Here is a 14,052-nt window from a genome sequence, read left to right on the forward strand (position 1 = left end):
GAATGCGAATAATTCTTTTGTTCTTTTCCATTCACAATAATTTGAATTCCACTTCCATCGTAATTCAATCAAGCCCTGAATCATTCCAACTTCATTCTATTTTGAGTTTTTAATGAGGCGATGTGCTTATTATTAATATCGAAAAAAAGAGAAACCATATCTGGTAATGGAACCTTTAAGTTTCACGGCCTTAGCTAACATTGCTCATTAGTCGAGCCAAACTCCATAAGTAATAATGTTTAGATAATTAATTTTAGTTCAGGTAAAAAATAAAAATCGGCAACACCGTTTTGTAGCCCTCGTTCAAATAGTAAACAAGAGTTCTTTTTGGTGGTGTCAGAACTTGCATAAACGCGGAAATCGGCTATTTTGTGATTCTGGGCGAGGGTATCAGCATCAAGAAAAGGACAACTGGGTCGCCGGGCACCCACGACTTATGGATTTTAGCATGGAGCAGTACCTAAGCCGCCGCGAAAGCGGGTTCCCCCACAAAGGCGACGACAACTTTGTCATGCGGCGGATCTACAGTTCGGTGGGAATGTTCAATAGCTATCATGCCAACTGCAGTCCCATGGAGGCCGGCTGGACGGGAGCTATATTCAACTTAGAATTCAATGCGCATGGAAACGTGGTGGTGGCAGCGACCGAGCGCAAGTGCGTCCTCGTCTTCGACGCTGTCACCCAGCGGGAGATCTTCAAGGTCCCCGACGCACACACGGACAGCGTTAACTGCATTAAGTAAGTTCCACCCCACAGATGTTGGAGTAACTCAATCGCAGCCAAATCCATGTGCTGTTTTAGATTTTTCGACGAACGCCTCTTCGCCACCGGATCGGATGACTACACGGTGGCACTCTGGGATCTCCGAAACATGAAGCAGAAAATGCGAGTCTTACACGGCCACTCCAACTGGGTCAAAAACATCGAGTACTCCTCTAAGGATAAGCTCCTTGTCAGTTCTGGTTTCGACGGCAGCATCTTCACCTGGGACATCAACTCCCAGACCGAGCAGGGCCTAATTTCGCATCGGGTCTTCCATGCCAGTGGCCTGATGCGTTGTCGAATATCCCCGGCAGGGGACAAGCTTGTACTCTGCACCAGTGGGGGTTATATTATGATAATACACCATCTGGACCTCACCACCTTACACAACGATCTCTGTGGCTTTAGAGTGAGTATATTTGGGCTGGGTATATGCCGGGGAAGTCCCTTATTCAAAAATATTCACTAAGATAACATTATAATGCGATAATTATATTTTTCCAGCCCGGTATCTATCGCCTGATGCAGCTAGGCGAACAATACATCCCACAGGCAGCCAAGTACGACCATGTCTTCTCAAAGAAGCAGAAGAAGAACCGCGTGGAACTGGTCACTGATTTCCCTGAGCACAACGACGCCGAGATGATAATGGCATTGCAGATCCATCCTCATTGCCGTTGCATGCTGACGCGCAACGTCAGCTGCGACGAGCAGAGCGAGTGGACCTGTATCCACGACATCAACGAGGAGCCGGTGCCCAGTGACGACGAGCAGCGGCCGGAGGAGCCGCATCCCAAGAAGAAGTGCGTGAACACACCAAATAATCCTCGGAGCAGTAGCGCAAGTAGAAGTAGCACATCAAGTTACCCTGCTGCCACCTCCCACAGTCAGGAAGTAAGGCAGCCAAGAAGGTCTCTGCATATGAGCAGCGTGCAAGTTTTCCACTTAGACAACGCCGGATCGAACCGCCTGGAAAACGGTCATCCTGCTCCTATCCAAAGACCAGACACCTTTATTCCTGACATCTGGGCAGCGGAGGTGACCGTGCAGGAGCGGGCTATTCGGCAGAACCGTGCGAGGAATTCCAGCAACCATGTTGGCGGCTATAACTTTGTGTACGCCATCAGCAGCGGAGTGCTCCCGCTGAGACCTTCGGTTAACAGTCGCCAGCAACCGAATCCACCCGCCGGCGAAGTCCCTGCCTCAAACAGCAGTAGCTCTAGCTCGAGTAGCAGCAGCAGCAGCACAAGCAGTGGCGACACCCCAGTTCGGTTAGAGATCGGTCAGCGGGTGCGGCTGCGACCTCTAATCGGAGCGGGGATGGGGTCGGCGTCCAAGGAGAACGACCACTCCATACTTGTGAACGCCAAGAAACTGCTATACTATGCTGCCGAAACTAATACCAAGTCGGGTTTCATCAAGGAACCGGGATTTTCAGCGGACGGGAGGATCATTTGCTCCCCCTACGGCAACGGAGTGAGACTTTTGGGCTACAGTGCCGATTGCGGTGACTACCCCAGGTATCAGATGTTCGACGAAGTCAAGCGCCAGCCCAGGCAGCTGGTGGAGCTGGCCAAGATCACCGAGCACCAAGACGTTGTCCTGTGTGCCAAATTCAGCCCCAAAGAGCCACTGCTAGTGACCGGCTGCAAAAGAGGCGAGGTGACGTGGTATCGGCCAAATCTCTAGACTAACCAAGTCCAGGGTCATAATTGTACATTTTACTTTCGATTTAGGCATAGTTTGACTTCCCCCCCCCCCCCCAATTAGCTCTTGGCAAAATATATGCACGCAAGATTATGGTGAACCGATTAAGTTGACGTCTTTTATTTGTCGCGACGAAAATATCGTGTCTGCTACATATCCATATGTAAAATAAGGTATCAGTATAAAATTACAATTAAAAACCTATAACTTAACAGAGCGGAGCAGCAAGGCAAAAAACTGAGCGGCTAGAGGACACATCTTGGAGGTACGAAGATGAGCTGGTTGGTGTTGATTCTGCTCAACGCTAGTAGTAGTTGCCGTATCCACTCCACTGGCCGTAGTTGTAGCTTCCGCTGCCGGTGGCGGCCCCGCCCGACCCATAACCCCACTGATTGTAGTACGAGTCGTAGGACGTTTGCCCCTGAGCTTGGGCCGCGGGATACGCTGCGCTCGCAGCGCCTCCTGTTTGACTGTAGTAGGCAGATGCACCGGCCGCTCCGTAGTTGTAGGCTGCAGTCGCCGTGGCTGTGCCACCGTTGTTGTAGGCCGTTGCAGTGGCGGATGAGCCTGCAGCGGGAGCTCCATCTTTAGCCGACGAGCTCTTTCGGCTTGGGCTGCCATCGCTAGAAAGAATCAATATTAAAATTAGTAAGAAAACATTAACCAGTTGAAAAACTTCATACCTTTTCTTTTGACTCTCTTTGGCTTTGCTGAGCGCCTGCTGGAGGGCACGCTGGGCGTCTTGCAGACCTCTAGCTGTGCTGCCAAAGTCCTCCAGGAACTCGACCTTGCGCTGGGCAAAGAGCACCTTCTGGTCGGGCTCGATATCCGTGCGGGCCATGAACTTGTCCATGATTTGGACGACTTCCTGCTCGTCTACGTTCGGCCGCTGGAGGCACAGGTCGATCATCTGGAGGGCCACTCGCGTGTTGGCCGGGTCGCGGTCCAGCGCCTGCTGCAATTCGGCCAAGCCCGCATCGAGATCGTGGCAAATCTTGTTCAGGAACCGGGCAAACTTGATAGCCAGAGTTCCGGCCACACCCTTGTTCTTTGTACTTTCTATGTAATTCTTATACAACTCGCGGCATTTGCTGATATTGCCGCGTCGTCGCTCCACGTTGATGCGGCGGTAGGCGATCTGCAGGAGATTGGGGCAGCGCTGCTCGACGGTCTGCAGAATCTCTGCAGCGGCATCGAAGTTCAGCTGGCACTCCTCGAAGGCGGCCCACATTAGGTGGAGACTGGGCTTATCCGGATGATGGATGCGGCAGGCGCGGCGATAGACGTCGCGGATCAGCTGAGTCACTCCCGGCACGTCATCGGATGATTCCAAATAGCGAAGCATTTTCAGCCAGAACTCATCGTACAAGGCGCAAGCTATCAGGCATCGCTCGAACAAGACCAACACCCGCTCACGGTCACCCTTCTCGATCTCAAAGTCAAGGTAGTCCTTCCAGTTCTTCAGCTGAGCCCGCTCGAGGGGCTTGACATGGAAATAGGGTCGCTTGATGCCCTCCTCGAACGACCAGCGGGCCGTCACGGCACTGACAGTCACTTTGTGAATCTTGCGCCGCGCCGATATGGCCCGATCCTTGATGCTAGCAGTCTCCTCATCACTCAGGGTGCTCAGATCACTAAAGTCAACCTGCGGGGTGGTCTTTGTGGCGGCAGTTGGCTCGCTTTCAGTCAGATCGGTTGTACTGTCTGATTCATCGACATGAGGTTCACTAGTATCCTTTGGCGACTTGCCCCCGCTAGACTCCCGCTTCTCCTTGTCTTTATCCTTCTCCTTGTCCTTATCTTTATCTTTCTCCCGCTCCCTATCGCGATCGCCTTTAGAATCCTTGTCTTTGGAGCTACTGCTGTCGCGACGGCTCTTGGAGGAGGACTTGGACGCCTTGCTTTGCTGTCGATCATGGTAGTCCTTCCTCAGACGAATAAGCTCATCCGTGCCAATCGTACTGGTAATCGCATGCTGATTGATAACATCTTGAAAGCTAGAAAGAGTCAGGCATTAGTATTATTTAATTATTCAATTCTGGAAGATGGATATTTCTGGATATTTTGATATCTGGATATTTATATAAAAAACCGTATAATACAAAAATTCTGTTTATTGTTTTCAAGATGCATTTAAATATTTTGAAAGCGAGTTTACATTAAAATTTTCAAAATGAATTCTTGGTTTTTCGCGTTTTCTGGGCCATCTCCTACGGAAAATTTAAAACGTCGATAGCATAGTGTAGTTCTGTTGACATATTTGGAATTAATTGATACACTTACTTGTCGAAATGTCCATTATATCCTTGGGTGGGAATGGCTAGGAGTCTGTCGTAGATCTGCACCACTCGGTGGTACCGTTTCGACTCGTTTTCCCAGCGAATGTAGGCGTCCCACAGCTTGTCCGATCGGAACTCCAGGCCACAGGCCTTCACCGCCCGCTCGTACTGGGCGCGAATGAACTGCTCATCCTCGGCATGCTGGGATTTGACGTGCATCAGGTAGTGGATCCACAGATCGACTGACAAAGGAATTGCTTCCAGACCGCGCTCAAATACCTAGGATTTGGTCATTTTCGTATGTTTGGTACAATTTTTGTTTTTTATTTTTTTCGATTTATTTTGATGATCGATCGCAAAGGAGAAATATAAAAATATTCATGATTTAAAATAGTCGTTCTTAAAACGTTCTTAGTCGTTCTAGAGGGCTTACAACTATCGGTTTGATGTGGATGGTGTTTTTGGACTTATATACTAACTTAGAAACTTTACATAAACACGCAGTACAATACATAACACACATATGTTGCAGTTGTCGTTTTGAAAAAAGCACACACTTGAGTGTTTCGATTTTTAAATAGAAACTTCACAGAGAGACTTAAAAATTTCATTTAAACGCCATTTGTACTTACGACTGTGATCTGTACGAGATGTGATCTCACTAGTTATTTCGTGTTGAAGAGTATGGAGGTATCGTAACTGAAGAGGTAACTGGTGATACAAACGTTCGGATCGAAGACCAGGATCGAACAGCGACTGGACGGAAAGTCGTTTTCGGATTTAAGCTTTAATTACGACACAAGTTGTGCGACACAGGGGTGATATAGATAATCTACTCAAAACGTCCACTTTTCACGAAAAAAAATATATATATAAATGTGCCTTGTAATGTGCAAAAATATAGAACCATTGATCCATGATAAGAGTTGGTAAAGAATACCGAAAGGATTAGAAACAAAAATATATAAAAGGATAGACTTGGCACGCTTTGTGTGTGGAGATCACATTTAAAGAATGAGATTTATTGCCGATTTATCAAAATTCCAATCTTGTTTTGCTTTTAATACCGAAACCGATTTAATAATTTGGATTCTCAACCGTTTTAATGTGGATCCCGAACCCCGCATCCCCAGTTAATCCGACACCACAGCCCCTTCGAATAGATCTGAATAGAGATTTGGGTAAAAAATATATAAACCCTAAAGAACACGAATCTGACTGACTTAACGGCTGCTTTGTCTTCTTTTTATTGGAGAAGTTGCATTTATTGAATGTAGTTTTTATTAGGTCATAATAAATTGCATTTAACAACAAATATATGAATATCAGTAGTATTCGTAATTGTAAGCGTAATACAAAAAATTGCGAAAGGTATTTAATTGCACGACGAAATTTAAGAGCGGTACTCACCTTGTAGCAGTTGGCCTTGATGCCCTTGCGCTTCTCGTAGTCGGCGTACTTGCGCCAGTACCCATAGCAGTAGGGGTAGTGCGACAGGAATGTATCGTAGGCTTCTCTCGCCGCCTCAGCATCGGACTAAAAAAACACACACACCTCCCACATTATTTGATGGACATGATATGGATGCCAATACCTACCTCACTGTCCACGTACTGCAGCAGATATGTCCAGCCGGTAAAGTCGGTGGAGTCTTCTTTGACTGCCCTCCAGTACTTGTCTAGGTCGGGCAACTTTTTGCGTTCTTTTTCCTTCTCCTTATCAGCGTCTTTTTCCTTCTCCTTATCTTTCTCCTTATCGCGTTCCTTTTCCTTCTTCTTGTCCTTATCCTTGGACTCACTATCTGTTGGGTATAATTGCCTTTCTTAGCATTGTCTTGTTATCTGAAAGTCTGCAAACTTACCATCAACTTTAGCCCTCTTTTCCAGAGGCTGAGCATCGTTGCTTTCGGATGTGGGGCTACTGGGATTGTACTGCTCCAGGGATTTATCTTTTGAATTCGACTCCCTACTAATGAGCTTCTTATCTTCCGATTCACTCTCGGTTTCTTTGTCTGCCTTTCGCTTCAATTGTGCCTTAGGGTCGCCTGAATGGTTGTTGTTGTTGTGGGTGGGGAGTTCGTCTTCGGAGATGACCTCGGCATCTGCGGGTAACTCGGCGCGTTGCGGAGCCGGCAGCTCCTCGTCCGACACCTCCTCGGCATCGTTTATTTCCGGTTTGCTGGGCGGGGGAAGTTCGTCTTCTGAAATAATTTCGGTGTTCACGATGGTAGCATTGCTGGTGTCTGCTTCGTCACCCAAGCTTTCAGCTATGGCATGGTGCGAACTAGAATCTTCGGACGAGTTGTGTTTGTCGGCATGGGGTTTCAGGGATTCATCATTGTAATCAAACCTCTGGGATTTTTTGGTGTCGTTCTCATCGTTACCCCCCACAGACGGCAGGCTATTGGCATTGTCCCCAGCCAGGGAGGCTAGAAGTGTGTCCTCGCCCCGGGTCTCCTTAATATCATCACTGGTCTCCGAATGCTGCTCTGCTACAGTTCCAAATGGAAACGAAGAACTTTTTTCGTCCACGCCGCCCGTTTCAACGGGTACCATTTCGTCGTCCATCTGGGCCTCATCGAAGGTGGCTTCCACGGCAGAGTTTTCGACCGGCGCCGGGTCCATCTCCTCATCTGGCATTATCTCTTTAGCTGGCTCCTCCTCGTGGTCACTTAACTGGAACGCAAACCGAATATGTGTGAGTATGATGAGCTGCCATCACAAATAATCCCGCTTGGCTGGGTCTGTGAAATCAGTTGGCCCTTGCAGGTAATCATTTGCCCCCAAAAAGGGAATCATGTGCGCATGGAACAACGCCACATACGCACATTGCAATAGTCTACATCAGTAGATGTTTACTAATCAACCATAAAGTGTTTAGATATGCTGGTACTGACCTGGGCGCTTCTCTTCGATGTGCGGCGGGTACTTCTTGTCGGAGCTGACACAGCCGGCGAAGCGGCCTTTCGACCTGAACGAGTGCGGCGACCTGCAATAGAGTCAACCCGACTATTATGGTACACCCTGCTTGGTTTATATGTTCTAACTAAAAACGCCAGATGTTATGGAATACCACGGTGTCGTTAAAAAAGTACGCTGCCTCGTGATCTTCACGTTTTTTTGAGTTACTTTTCACGTTGTTCTCTTCGCTCAGTAAAATGAAGCACAAGGCGGAGTTAGCACGACTGACTGAACTGTCACAGTCTATTGCGTTTCACCTGGCTGAACGCAATTATTTGATACAATCTAAAATAAATAATTTACCTGGAATATCCATCGCAACGTTTTCCTCTGACGCCATATTTATTACACTGGTAATCGTTATCGGAACAGGTTTCGATAGGCAAAAACAATGCATCACTAACTATGAAACTGCCAACTTGTTACTAAAAAAAAAACAAGCTAAATTTAGATTTCATTAGAAATAAAAATTTTAAATTGATTTAAATTTTGAAAATATGATTTTGGAAAATGAATGATTTAAGTTTTATTTTTTATTATGTTAATTTTTTAATCTCTAGGCATTTGGTTCGTTTTTCGTGGACTTCCGTCCATAGTGATTATAGTCATTAACAAATTATTAAACTTAATTTTTTGCATTAAAAGGTTTAAAATTATAGAAAAGTTTTTTAACTATGTTAATTTAACTAAAAAAGGTGTATTAATTTAAGTTATAGGTTAAAAATGATTTATTTTTCTCAATATTTCTCAATTCTTTAGCGGGACTGCCACTGACGCGCGTCTTCCAACACTACTCTCAAAATGGCGACTCGTAGAATCGTAAGCGTGACAAAAACAACAAAGCCGAGGCGCATTTCACAATAATTAAATGTTTTTCGGATCGTTGCCGCGTGTGTTTTCCAGCAAAAGAGACCGCAATGTGTGAGCCGAGAGCCCAGTGACCGGGAAAAGGGACCCAGTGATCGAGAATCATCAGCGGCGCGGCCAAATAGGACAAAATACGGCGGGCAAAAACGCCGACCGCATAGTCATAACCTGTACGTGTACGTGAGCGAGGCGGGAATGGAGTGCAAAGGCAAGGGCAAGAGAATGAAGGAGGAGGCGCCAAGCAAGAAGTTGCCGCCTAAAATTTACGGCGATGGAGGAACCCCCACGAAGGCAGCCCACGACGAGATTCTCTCCTCTTTGCTGCGGATCAACAACTTTGACTCCATATCGAGCATCAAGGATGAGTCGCTGGACATTGATCTGTCCGCCTGTGTGACAATTAGCTCCGCCAGTCTGGTCAACGGAAATAGTCTGTCGTCAACGGATTTTTGGCGGGTGCTGGACGAAAGTGCGCAGAACAACACTGAGCTGAATCTATCGGCGGATGTTTGCCGCGATGACTTGGCGGGCTCCAGCTCCGGCTCTGGCTCCGGCCTTGGGACCACCACCCTTCTACCCGCCAGTACCAGTGAACACCACTCTAGCTCAGAGTTTAACGTGACGTTTCTGCGTCCCGAACCACCGAATGCATTCACCAATTCCCCGTTCAAGAAAACCTCCAGCGGAGTACCCTCATCCATCAAGCTTTCTCCAGAGCAGCTCCAGCTCCAGCAGCAGCAACATCAACTAGTTCAGCCGACCTTACAGCGCAAACCCAAGTTGCCAGCGACGACGGCGTTGCGCTTGAAAGTCTTCAAAGAAGAGCCCCCCGAAGAAAAGCAGCTTCAAATGGGTCAAAGTCCCGCGCATGTGGTCACCAAGGTGGAGGTCAGCGAGGCCGAGTTCTTGCCCCCCTCCTTCACCATCTTTCAGCAGCCCAAGCCGACGTCGAAAACTTCAGCAGAGACGGATGCAGCTAGTATGCCGCCTCCTGTGATTGAGGCTCACGAAAAGTCTGTTGAGGTAGACCCGGCGCCGTTGCACAAGTGCTTGGACTGCAACGGACTGCTACTGGAGACATCCGAGGAGTTGGCTAAGCACGAATCGGCCGCCCATCGGCTGCGACTCATCTACCGCTGCGGTGAGTGCCAGCGGGAGTTTGAGGTTTTAGCCGGGCTAAAGAAGCACCTTAAGACTCACCGCACCGAGGGCCGCAAGGATACGTGGAAGAAATGTCCGGACTGCGGCAAGTGGTGAGTATCCAACAGTTTCCTCTAAAGGATCTTTTCTAAAAGCATATTTCTTTTTCAGCCTCAAATTGGGAAGCATGTGGATGCATCGGAAAATCCATAGCGATAACAAGAAGTACCAGTGTGACATCTGCGGCCAGAAGTTCGTCCAGAAAATCAATCTTACGCACCATGCCCGGATCCACTCCTCTGAGAAGCCGTACGAATGCCCGGAGTGTCAGAAACGATTCCAGGAGCGATCCCATTTGCAGCGCCACCAAAAGTACCATGCCCAGACGCGTTCCTACCGCTGTGAGAAATGCGGCAAAATGTACAAAACAGAGCGCTGCCTCAAGGTACACAATTTGGTGCATCTGGAGCAGCGTCCCTTCGCCTGCACGGTGTGTGATAAGAGCTTCATCAGCAACTCCAAGCTGAAACAGCATTCGAACATCCACACAGGCATGCGACCGTTCAAGTGCAACTACTGTCCGCGAGACTTTACAAATTTCCCCAACTGGCTCAAGCACACAAGACGCCGCCACAAGGTCGACCATAAGACGGGCGAACACCTCGAAAACATTCCCTCTTACTGCTCCAAGAAGTCCACCACCAGCAAGGCCCAGAAGGCAGCGGCAGCGGCAGCAGCAGCAGCTGCAGCGGCAGCCAATCCCGATAATCCAGTCCCTACGCATGATTTGAAAACCAAGTCCAATCCACCACCTGCATCCACGCCCGCCCCTGCAAAACAGGCACGTAAAAAGAAGCAGCCCCAGCAGGCTACTCTGGCCGCCTTGGGAATTACTCTGCCAGCGGGAACAGCCCTACAGCAGGTGCATCCTGTGCCGACAGCATCACAGCAGCAGGAACTGTCTACTGTGATGGTGACACTTCCCCCACCGCCGCCCAAGCAGGCCAAAGCTAAGCGGGAGCGAAAGCAACTGGCCCCGAAGCAGCTGCAGCAAAAGCCTCAGCTGCAGACTCCAAATCAGCAGCCACCGTCCGGATTGGCACCCTTGAGCAGCATTTCGCAGATCAAGAAAGAGCCGGTCCAGAATCCGGGCCCATTCCTAGACCTACATGGCCTCAGTTTGACTTCTGCGGAGGATCTGATTATGGAGCAGGCACTGGAAATGGAAGAGTGTGGCCTTTATGATGCCCCCGTGGCTAACACCGATATGGGGACATCGGACAATGCCATCTCCGACTCTGCCGCTGCCCTGCACTTCCAGATAAAAAACGAATTGCCCGACGAACTCTTGCCAGATGAAGATTTCAGTATGTTTTCAAAACTATGTTAAAAATGGCAAGCATATTTAACAAATTCTATTATTTTTTTAGTGCCTTGCAAACCAAGCGATCGTCTAGCTTGTCCATCACTTGAGTCCTCGCCGTTTTCTTCGCCAGCCTCTATGGAACTGACTGCAGTATCCGCCTCCGCTCCCAGTGGCGCCCCAAGCGGATCGCAAGCGATGCCGTCACGTTCTGGGAACTACTATCTGCCCGCCTTCACGCTGAACGCCCAAGGAAAACTGAGCAGCATGGTTAATACAGTGCAATCAGTGGCCGCAGGAGTGCCAACAAGCCCTGCAATGCCCGTAGTAAATGTGCCACTGCTGGTACGCTCCAACCAGATGCTACCGTCAGTGGACACACTGCTGTTTACCACACAAACGGGCGCCAATCGATTCTTTGCGGGAAAATCGGCCCCAGCAGCTACGCCGCATCTGACATGATCGCCAGATCAACATGAAAGCCTCAACGATCTCTTGTGTCTTAGTTAAGTTAGCAGTACCGACCATGCTGACCGCTGGCAATCGTTTTAAAATATATCGGATGGATGAGTGTAAAGTCCGTAGGTTTTTAAGAGTACGACGCTACATTTGTTTAAGTGATAGGCCTAAGCTCATTTCTGCATAGCCCCTAAGTGTAATTGCTTGTATATATATGAACGTTTACTTATATAGAATATGATTATTGTATGATTTGTACGCTTCACACCAATAATAAAATTTCGTATATATTTTAGTAATTTTGAAAGATCTTGTAATTATGATCCAGTTCATAATTTAAAAACCTCTCCCCTCACTTCAAAACATATTGGATTTGTTCGTTCCTTGAAGTTTAAGGGATCAAAGGCTCTATAGATTATTCGAGTTTTATATCGACCCTCGCGAAGTGGTCCAGTGGATTGCGCCGATGCTACCAAGACCAACAGGTACGTCTCCATAATTATATAAGTCTGTAAAAAAACAGGTAAATTATTAAATTTAAGCTTTTCAGCAAGGATTTGACACATACTCCAGGAACAGTGAGACATCTATCCTTGATGTCATCAACGTTTGTAATATGTTTGGTCCAAAATTTGTACCAGAATTGCCTTTTGTCGTACATGATTTTGCAGAAGTCCTTCGTATTAATGGAGAATACTGTCGGCTGCCAAGTTCCACGATCCATGTACAAGAGCTGTATGGTTAACTAAGAATAAAATAATTTAAAAAGATAATTATAGTAAGTTCCATAGTTCCTGACTCACCTCTATCCTATCCCCAGGTTGAATATTCCAAACCACTGTCAAGTTTCCTTCTATAGCCATACCATCAGGTCTCAAAGTGGAATTGAAATGAGAAAAGTCGAACATATTACTTATATTCTTAAAGCTGGCATCTATACCTTGGCAATCACTAAAGATCTCATCATCTGATAACACAAGCTCATATTCCCCCGCATCAGATCGATCCACGAGAGCAAATAATAAAAGCGGTAGGACTACTTTCGCGTACATTTCCTTTTTTAATGAAATTAAATCCGATGCGTCAAAGCCAATTTATATCATTTATGAAAACACGCAGGCGGCTCTAATTATATAGAGCCAATGATTCAATAATCTAGAAAACAAATTTTAAAATCTACAAACTGTAAATACATATAATTAACAATAAATATAATATAATACAAAATATAATTTGTTTTTGTTTTAGAAACCTGGGAACTTAACACTATCTAATAAAAGTGATGAGTTGTTTTTAGGCTTTTTATGTTTATAAAATATAATTGCAAATGAATAGAAATCTAAAATATTAAAACAAAAGTTTAAAGAATGCTAAATGGTTTGTATAAATTTTACATATTTTAAAACCTAAATTTTTATGAAGCTTTTTATAGATCAATTTTTTGTGGTAGGTCACTTTTTAAAATTTTTTTTTAAATTTTACTTATGTTTTATGTGTAGAGTCGGACCTAAAAAAAATCCTAAAAACTGTCGGGCAAATCCCTATATCCTTGCATTTGCCAATTTTATTTAGTTCTAAGAATATGCAATAGAAAAATTGTCGGGCCACAAGAAGGATATTGCCTTGCCCTAAGGGCTGTTCCACATACTTGAGCCTTTTTGTGGCTTAAGGTTTCCCTTTTACTTTGAGCGACCCTCCACTCCCTGGGTGGAAGTCAAATGCAAGCGGAGCAACGCTTAAACGTTATGCCTTTGAGGCTTCTATCTCGACAAGGGTGGTTTCCCCCATCCAATCCAAGGCGCTAATGCGTATGAAGGGTGCGCAGGGTCTGGCCGTTGACTTCAGAGGGGTGGTACTTTTAATGTTTTTGTTGTAATTATAGGGCGTTTTTGGGTCTACATGGTATAGAAACTATTGAAAAGCGCATTTATTGTTTTATAAATAAATGCCTAACTCAAATAATAATTCTTTTACACAAAAGCAACAGGAATTTCTCTCCTTGGAAGCTGCTTTACAATTTATGGCACCCTTGTGGCATTTATCCTAGTCATGGGAGCCAACCTTCATAAAGCTTTTAAACTTCTCGCATACCGTACGATTTATTTCCCTATTGACGTTATGAGGCATATTGACAGATTTTGATGTAGGCAGGACTAACAAATTGATTTGGATGATGGGTAATAGGATCGAAACACACTCTGTGATTTTATATTATGACCAATTTTCTGGTAGCTTACAAATGGCCAACAGTTATGATGACACATAAAATGGTTGGCTCAATCGGGGAAACTAAAGCATAAAAAGATAAACAAGGACATGCCGGTGGCAAGTCCGATTTTAAGTCGCCCCCACATACATGTATCCATATACAAACGTAGAAACGAATCCTAGGGACCACACACAACGTTTGCTGACAATGTCGCGACAACAGGAATGACAGCATAATAATAATAAAAGGGAATAAAACACACACACATCCGAGCACCCACATCCGAGATGGGGACTCTGGAACAGT

General features: G+C 46.3%; 4 protein-coding genes across 6 annotated transcripts; 2 read left to right on the forward strand and 2 right to left on the reverse strand.

Moving 5' to 3' along the window:
* Nucleotides 1-148: 148 nt before the first annotated feature.
* On the forward strand, nucleotides 149-2,577 carry LOC108122635 (DDB1- and CUL4-associated factor 10 homolog). Its single transcript, XM_043211800.2, has 3 exons — nucleotides 149-738; nucleotides 802-1,171; nucleotides 1,267-2,577. Exons 1-3 carry the CDS (start codon nucleotides 437-439, stop codon nucleotides 2,449-2,451), a joined length of 1,857 nt encoding a protein of 618 aa, XP_043067735.1. The 5' UTR covers nucleotides 149-436; the 3' UTR covers nucleotides 2,452-2,577.
* On the reverse strand, nucleotides 2,560-8,115 carry Prp39 (pre-mRNA processing factor 39). Of its 3 annotated transcripts, none has more exons than XM_017237331.3 (8): nucleotides 8,012-8,115; nucleotides 7,645-7,736; nucleotides 6,610-7,423; nucleotides 6,347-6,549; nucleotides 6,159-6,284; nucleotides 4,753-5,027; nucleotides 3,153-4,466; nucleotides 2,560-3,092 (listed from the first exon to the last, which is right to left on the reverse strand). In XM_017237331.3, the coding sequence occupies exons 1-8, from the start codon at nucleotides 8,103-8,105 to the stop codon at nucleotides 2,774-2,776; spliced, it is 3,237 nt and encodes a 1,078-aa protein (XP_017092820.3). In that variant the 5' UTR covers nucleotides 8,106-8,115; the 3' UTR covers nucleotides 2,560-2,773. The 3 variants fall into 3 exon arrangements, with proteins under 3 accessions (XP_017092820.3, XP_070138137.1, XP_070138138.1); XM_070282036.1 differs by lacking the exon at nucleotides 8,012-8,115 and adding an exon at nucleotides 7,821-7,965; XM_070282037.1 differs by lacking the exons at nucleotides 6,159-6,284; nucleotides 6,347-6,549; nucleotides 6,610-7,423; nucleotides 7,645-7,736; nucleotides 8,012-8,115 and adding an exon at nucleotides 5,381-5,930.
* Nucleotides 8,116-8,510: 395 nt separating this feature from the next.
* wdn (wings down) lies at nucleotides 8,511-11,836 on the forward strand. Its single transcript, XM_017237371.3, has 3 exons — nucleotides 8,511-9,828; nucleotides 9,887-11,082; nucleotides 11,146-11,836. The coding sequence occupies exons 1-3, from the start codon at nucleotides 8,771-8,773 to the stop codon at nucleotides 11,538-11,540; spliced, it is 2,649 nt and encodes an 882-aa protein (XP_017092860.2). The 5' UTR covers nucleotides 8,511-8,770; the 3' UTR covers nucleotides 11,541-11,836.
* Nucleotides 11,837-11,866: 30 nt separating this feature from the next.
* On the reverse strand, nucleotides 11,867-12,400 carry CheB98a (Chemosensory protein A 98a). The gene is made up of 3 exons (XM_070280697.1): nucleotides 12,341-12,400; nucleotides 12,106-12,282; nucleotides 11,867-12,046 (listed from the first exon to the last, which is right to left on the reverse strand). The coding sequence occupies exons 1-3, from the start codon at nucleotides 12,398-12,400 to the stop codon at nucleotides 11,867-11,869; spliced, it is 417 nt and encodes a 138-aa protein (XP_070136798.1).
* Nucleotides 12,401-14,052: the final 1,652 nt, after the last annotated feature.

This window comes from Drosophila bipectinata, chromosome 3R, assembly GCF_030179905.1.
Source record: "Drosophila bipectinata strain 14024-0381.07 chromosome 3R, DbipHiC1v2, whole genome shotgun sequence".
Taxonomy (NCBI): domain Eukaryota; kingdom Metazoa; phylum Arthropoda; class Insecta; order Diptera; family Drosophilidae; genus Drosophila; species Drosophila bipectinata.